Source organism: Cebus imitator, unplaced genomic scaffold (assembly GCF_001604975.1).
Source record: "Cebus imitator isolate Cc_AM_T3 unplaced genomic scaffold, Cebus_imitator-1.0 Scaffold94, whole genome shotgun sequence".
NCBI lineage: Eukaryota > Metazoa > Chordata > Mammalia > Primates > Cebidae > Cebus > Cebus imitator.
The window spans coordinates 1,535,014-1,542,667 of record NW_016107409.1 but is presented as its reverse complement, the minus strand read 5'-3'; the positions used below and the strand labels follow the sequence as shown (position 1 = coordinate 1,542,667).

Below are 7,654 nucleotides of genomic sequence, written 5' to 3'. Positions count from 1 at the left end.
ACACACACACACACACACACACACACACACACACACACACACACACACACACAAAAGCCTATGGTCACAAACTAGGTCCGTAACTATTACCCATAACAACTACACAACACTATTTTTAAAGACATTTACTTCAAACCGTTTTTAAGCACCAAATTAAAGCCAAATACACCTGAAGCTTTTTACATTTCAGGACTAAGAACATGAGGAAGTATATTCTGGACCACGTGGCTTGTCCATCCCAATGCCGCCACGGTACCTATAGCATCTTCCGGCGGCAGGTCCACTGTGTCCGTGTAGAGGTACTGGAGAAAGGCACGATACACTGGGTAGGAAAACTGGTCGATTTCTATCACTTCCTTCATGTCTTCATTCCAATACGACTGGAACATGGATCGAAAGTGCTCACACCTAAAACAGAAAAGCCAAAGTCTTATTTGTTCAGCAGCAATTTAAAAAAAAGTTACCTAATTAAGTTGACAAAATCAGATAAACAGATTAGAAGTATCCTTGGGCCGGGCACAGTGCCTCACACCTGTAATCCCAGAACTTTGGGAGGCCAAGCAGGCTTATCACCTGAGGTCAGGAGTTTGAGACCAGCCTGACCAACATGGAGAAACCCCGTCTCTACTAAAAATACAAAATTAGCTGAGCATTGTGGTACATGCCTGTAGTCCCAGCTACACAGGAGGCTGAGGCAGGAGAATTCCTTGAACTCAGGAGGTGGAGGTTGTAGTGACCCAAGGTTTCACCCCTGACTCCAGCCTGGGCAACAAGAGTGAAACTCCGTCTCAAAAAAAAGAAGTATCCTTAACTACCATATCTGGGCCTGCACACACCAGGATTACAAACCTATATTCAGCACCCAAAAAATATTCCACATGCAAGTGGTTTTTGCATATGCTTTTTACATGCACTCACTTTCGTTTTTTATATATCCTATTAAATACTAACAGGTATACACAGAGCCTAGAAGTACCTAGCACTTCTACTACTGCTTCCATTTCATGGCTCCCAAGGTTTTTTTGCTCCTTTGTATTTTAAAATAACATACAGAAATGCATTTTAAACAATGAAGTGAAAGAAATTCAGAAACGAGAGTTCAAAACTTTTGACTACATATTAATATCAAAATGATTCATTTGTTTTTATGTAACAGTATATTCTTAAAACTGTTTTATATGTTAACTGGATTACATCAAGCTGATTATTGTCTCATTATTCGACATACCAATTTTTCTTCCTTTCTGACTCATCGTCAAAACAGCTATCACTCCTGTTTTGTTTTTGTGCATTGCCTGCTCCCTTTCCTCTCTTTCCAGGCCTGCTACAAACTCACTTATAAAACACTCACGTCCACTAGGATAGTCAGATATTTCAAGAAAACCTGAGCACCTGCTACACTGTAAAAAGCCACCTGCATGAGAAACTGATTTCTCAATATTGAATTTTCTTAAGTACAATATAGTTATATCTTTCTAAAAATCATCTTTTAAAATTCTTTTAAAGTGAGATAGGGTAAAAAAAGAGAGAAAGTATTTTGAAAATCCACTCAGAGTCAAGGCACAGGGGCTCATGCCTGTAATCCCAGTCCTTTGGGAGGCTGAGGCAGGTGAGTCTCAATCACCTGAGGTCAGGAGTTCACTGGCCAACACAGGGAAACTTTGTCTCTACTAAAAATACAAAAATTAGCCAGGCATCCTAGTGAATGACTGTAATCCCAGCTACTTGGGAGGTTGAGGCTGGAGGATTGCTTGAACCCAGGAGGTGGAGGTTGCAGTGAGCTGAGATCACACCACTACACTCCAGCCGGGGCGAAAAAAAGAAATTGCATCAAAAAAAAAAAAAAAAAATCCATTCAGAATACTAAAAGAATGGATTCACTTACAAAAGAAATTACTCTACCTGAGAAGCAAAAAAGAAATAGTTGTCTAAGCAAAGAATCATGGATTTCATGGTCAGAAAACTGTACATGAAAGGAATAGACTGGCTGACAAAGGTGCAAATACGGAAACAGTTCCAGTTCATTTTTTCAAGTAATACTGTGGTTCAGATATTTACTTCCTTAGGTAAAGAATGACATTGGACTTTTTGGTTCCTTTCAAATGTATTTCTTTGCCAATAGATTTTTAACTAAATTTCCAAAAAGACTTGTTTCTGCAATGGCAACCTTTGTGAGCAATAGTCCAAACAGTTACTAATAAATGCATAGTTCCCTCATTTATACAAGGAGCTCCTGCCATTTACTATCTCTAAAAAACTTTTTCTTTCATTTTTGAGGTAAGATCTCGCTCTGTCACCCGGGATGATCACAGCTCACCACAGCCTTGATCTACTGGGCTCTGGCAATCCTTCCACCTCAGCCTCTGGAGTAGCTGGAACTACAAGAATGCACCACCACACCTGGCTAATTTTTTTTATTATTTGTAGAAACAGCATCTTGCTATATTGCCTAGGCTGGTCTCAGACTCCTGGGATCATGTGATACTCCCGCCTTGGCCTCCCAAAGTCCTCGGATTACAGGCATGAGCCACCACGCCAATGCATTAGCCCAGCCTAGAACTTTCTTTAATTGGTAATTACATGTCCCTTAGAAACAGAAGCCCAGTATTCCTATGAGAACTTTCTGCTTGAATCTTTAATTAAAAGAGGTCATATACACTTTTCAATAACAACTCTTTGTATTTTTTTTAATAGCATAAACAAATTTTTTCATGGAAATGAGCATTCACAAGATCCTTAGTTTAAAAAACAATATAGGCCTGTGCGGTGACTCACGCCTGTACTCCCAGCACTTTGGGAGGCCGGGGGGATCACCTGAGGTCAGGTGTTCGAGACCAACCTGATCAACATGGAGAAACCACGTCTCTACTAAAAATACAAAATTAGCTGTGTCTGTGGTGGTGTGCATCTGTAATCCCAGCAACTCATGAGGCTGAAGCAGGAGAATTGCTTGAACCCAGGACGTGGAGGTTGCAGTGAGCCAAGATCACGCCATTGTACTCCAGGCTGAGCAACAAGAGCAAAATTCCATCTCAATAATAATAATAATAATTACATACACATATAAAGAGAGAGAGAGAGAAATACTTAAACTCCTACAGGACGCTTTTTCTAAAACGCTCCATGAGTATACACACACAACTCTTTGACATGAAATGGACTGATACTATCTGCAAAAATATTAAGTAGTGACATTTCTCTCTACTACAAAGGCTACTTTTTTTTTTTATCAGCACCCATTTTGTGGAATAACAAAGAAACAGAAGTGGCAAAAAGAAAGTACAGTTATTGAAGTCTCTTAGCTCATGCAAAAATACCTGATTTTCAAAACAGCTTTATGGACGTGAATATATTTTCCATCAATTCGAAACTTCAGATCAGCAGTTTCTGGACTATCAAATTCTTTCTTCAGTGACTCTGCAACTGTTAAAAAGTCTTCATGTTCTGAAGGCAACAAACACATATTAATATGGAAAGTTCAAGGAACAGATTGAAGATCCGAAAGACTTCAAAAAGATCATAACCGTACTGGATAATTCCACTTTTTTTTTTTTTTTTCTTTTCAAGAGTTCATACCTAATTTGACAGATCAATTCTACAGTATTAAAGTATCCTGAATCTATAAACTACAAAAGAAAACCACCAAAAAATGGTATTTAGAAAGACCAAATACCATCTTATATGGTTAAACATTAGAAATGTGTATTTTTTAAAGGAAAAATTATAGGTAGCACATGATAATATAACCCCCTCTCAAAATGAGTGGTTCTTTTCTAAGACTAAAAATTTATCAGTTTTCCTTGACTGAAACACTAAGAATATCTTTTTTCTGCTCTGAGGTAGTTTTGAGGAGTCAGCACATCCAACTCAAGGAGATGCAAGAAACAAACTTACCACTTAAAAGGTAATGCTAAGCAGTCATGTTCTCAAGCAGAGAAACTCTTTCCTAAGTATCTGGTATCTAAGCATCTCTGTTAACCCTAAAAATCACTATATGCATAATCCTTACTCGGTATCTAAACAGAGCAAATTCACTTAGAAACAACACCTACATGAAGGAAACAATTTTACAAGAACACATGATCACCTTACCTGATAAGAATTGCTGTTATGGTTATATGTACATAGAAATGTGTTACTATAAGAAAAAGCAAAGACACTGTACACATTCCTGCAACACTTTCTTGTGCTTTATATGTATGAGAGAAGAAAAGAAGTAGAAAAAGCCTAATGGGGAAATGTTTTTAAATTCCAGAGATCCTCACCAGGCATCGAATCAAACTGCTATGGATACACGAAGCAGGTTTCAACTGCCCACAGCTGAGTTAAAAATTAGTGTCTTAATCAAAGAGCTCAGCTTCCAAGCCTGGGATGAACCTGTGTCCCTTGGTAGTCTGTTGTTACCAGAGCAACTCCCAGGGGAGGGACAACAGCTAAAACCTAGGCTGAAACTTAACAAATGAGTTTATCCACAAGCTTTATTATCACAATCTCCCAAGGAAATATCTTTTGCCTAAGCCCTGTGACCTTAACTTACAGCCCTCCCTCCACCCCATGCAATGCAGAACTCTCCTGGCTACGCAGAAAAGGTGGAAAACCTCTCACAGTTCAGGCTTTCTCTGACCTTGTAACCTGGATCACTGGCGAGTAAAAGAAAAGAAATGACTAAGATGGGCCAAGAGTCCAGGGCTCTAGAGTGTTACCCCACCCATCCAAAAAAACCACTACTCAACAGTGTCTCAACTTCTGCATCCAGTCTTAGGCTGAAATGACCCCTTCTCCTCTTTGCTCCTGGCAACAAGTATAGTACGTCCTTTCAGAGAAGAAATCCTTCTCAGAGGGGTGAATTCACCATCTGACTTTCTAACACTCAGCAGAGATCACAAAGTGAGACAGAAAAAACTGTTGATTTTTAGCAGTTGGAAGAGAAAGAAGTTATCTAGGACGGCAGTCCCCAGCCTTTGTGGTACCAAGGGCCGGTTTTGTGGAAGACAATTTTTCCATGCACAGGGGCAGAGACGGGGATGGTTTCGGGATGATTCAAGCGCATTATGTTTATTGCGCACTTAATTTTTAGTATTGTTACACTGTAATATGTAATGAAATAATTATAAAACTTACCATAATGTAGAATCAGTGGGAGCCCTGAACTTGTTTTCCTGCATCTGGGCAGCCCCACCTGGGGGTGATGGGAGCCAGTGACAGATAATCAGGCATTAAATTCTCATAGGGAGCTTGCAGCCTGGATCCCTCACATGTGCAGCTCCCAATAGGGCTCACGCTTCTATGAGAATCTAATGCCGCTGCTGATCGGATTGGAGGTGGAGTTCGGCAGGTAATGTGAGTGATGGGGAGCAGCTGTAAACACAGATGAAGCTTCACTCACTGCCACTCACCTCCTGCTGTGCAGCCCAGTTCCTAACGGGCCACAGACCAGTACAGGCAAGTGGCCTGGGGTCTGGGGACCCTGACAGTCTGGGTGATACATTCAATGACCATATTTTTTCCAAACTTAACATTTAAAATGTCAGGACCTTTGTTCTTCAAAGAATGCCTGTGCCATTTTAAGACATAAGAACGGGGAAAGCCTTTTATAACAAGTCCAGGTTAAGTAGTATATATAAATCTGAGGACGTGTACAGTATATATAAATCTGAAGACGTGTACAGAAGTAGCATTCAGCTGGGTATGCTACACGTGTGCGATTCTGGACAAACAGTACCATTCAGTGAACCAATTATTTTGCAATCACAATACTCACTGCAAAAAAAAAAAAAAATACTAAAGAACTTGTCAAAATGAATTGAAAGGAAGTGTTCAACTAGTTTCACTTTAAGGCAAGCTTAACTTCCTAAGCATCTCCTTGCCCCCATGCCCATGACTGGTCACCTAATGATGGGACAATGCCACTTGTCTCACACACCTAAGCATGACATGTATTAGAAGACTAACCTTCAATATCAATTGCTGAGCAACTCAAACACCTTAACTGCCAACTACATGAATTTTTAAGCACACAGCATCGCCGGTGCGGTGGCTCACGCCTGTAATCCCAGCACTTTCGGAGGCTGAGGCGGGTGGATCACTAGGTCAAGAGATCGAGACCATCCTGATCAACATGGTGAAACCCCGTCTCTACTAAAAATACAAAACATTAGCTGGGCATGGTGGCGCGTGCCTGTAATCCCAGCTACTCAGGAGGCTGAGGCAGGAGAATTGTCTGAACCCAGAAGGCGGAGGTTGCGGTGAGCCGAGATCATGCCATTGCACTCCAGCCTGAGTAACAAGAGTGAAACTCCGTCTCAAAAAAGAACAACTCAGAAGAAAATGCTAGCAAAAAGGCAAAAATAAACAAGAAATAAAAGAAAAAGATTAAAGTCATCTTGTAAATGGCTACTCAGCTTTAAGACATCCTAGCTTTTTCAGGCAATAATGGACTCTTAAAGAAGACAATATTCAGAAAAGGTACAGACTATGTAACAAAAGATCACCCCAAATTCTGCTACCCTTTATAATACCTCTGTTTTGATGCCCTTCTGAAATAAAAGAATTTGAAATCGGTTGAAAGAGAAAGAAGATGAGGTTAATGCGTCACCTTAAAAAGAGACAGGGTCTCGCTCTATTGCCCAGGCTGGAATGCAGTGGTGCAATCACAGCTCACTGCAGCCTTGACCTCCCGGGCTCAAGCAATTCTCCACCTCAGCCTCCTGAGTAGCTGGGACTACAGGCATGCACCACCATGACCAGTTATTTTTTGTAGAGATAGGGTTTCACCACGTTTCCCAGGCTGGTCTAAAATGTCTGGGCTCAAACAATCCACCCGTCTTGGCCTCTCAAAGTGCTGAGAGTACAGGTGTGAGCCACCATAGTCAGCCAGTTCTTCACTTTTTTGAAAGTTCATTTTTGATTAGTATTATATCAGGCTATGTAAGAAATCTAGTATAATAAAAGTGCTTAAGAGCAGGTTACCCAAATACTTACACAAGAGCATTCCTAACGGCACTACTCACAAGAGTCAAAGGTGGAAATAACCCACATGTCCATCAACAGGTAAGTGACAAACAAAATATGGTATATATACATGATGGAATATTATTCAGTCATAAGAGGGAGTGAAATACGGAGACATATTACATCATCAATAGGCCTCAAAATCATTAAGTAAAAGAAGCCAGACATGAGTCACACACTGTATGCTTCCACTTGTATGAACTATCCAGAATCAGTAAATCCATAGAAACAAAAAGCAAACTGGTGGTTGCTAAAGGCTGGAAGTGGGAAAGAATGGAGTGTGACTGATTAACATATAAAGGCTTTCTTTTGGGGTGATAAAAACATTTTAGAATTTGACATAAAATGTGGATGCAGGCGAGAGCGGTGGCTCAAGCCTATAATTTCAGCACTTTGGGAGGCCGAGGCGGGTGGATCACCTGAGGTCAGGAGTTCAAGACCAGCCTGGCCAACATGGTGAAACCCTGTCTCTACTAAAAATACAAAAATTAGCTGGGCATGGTGGCGGGCGCCTGTAGTCTCAGCTACTTGGGAGGCTGAGGCAGGAAAATCGCTTGAACTCAGGAGGCAGAAGTTGCAGTGAGCCGAGATTGCACCGTTGCACTCCAGCCTGGGTAAGAGAGCAAGACTCCATCTCAAAAAA

General features: G+C 40.8%; 1 protein-coding gene across 10 annotated transcripts in view; it reads right to left on the bottom strand.

Moving 5' to 3' along the window:
* RCBTB1 (RCC1 and BTB domain containing protein 1) overlaps positions 1–7,654 on the bottom strand; it is a 52,247-nt gene that overhangs the window by 10,242 nt on the left and 34,351 nt on the right. For all 10 annotated transcript variants that reach the window (XM_037741092.1, XM_017535894.2, XM_017535895.2 and 7 more), the window contains 2 exons: positions 3,318–3,444; positions 257–408 (listed from right to left, as the gene is read on the bottom strand). In XM_037741092.1, coding sequence (XP_037597020.1) covers positions 257–408; positions 3,318–3,444 — 279 coding nt within the window. The remainder of the gene's footprint in view (positions 1–256; positions 409–3,317; positions 3,445–7,654) is intronic.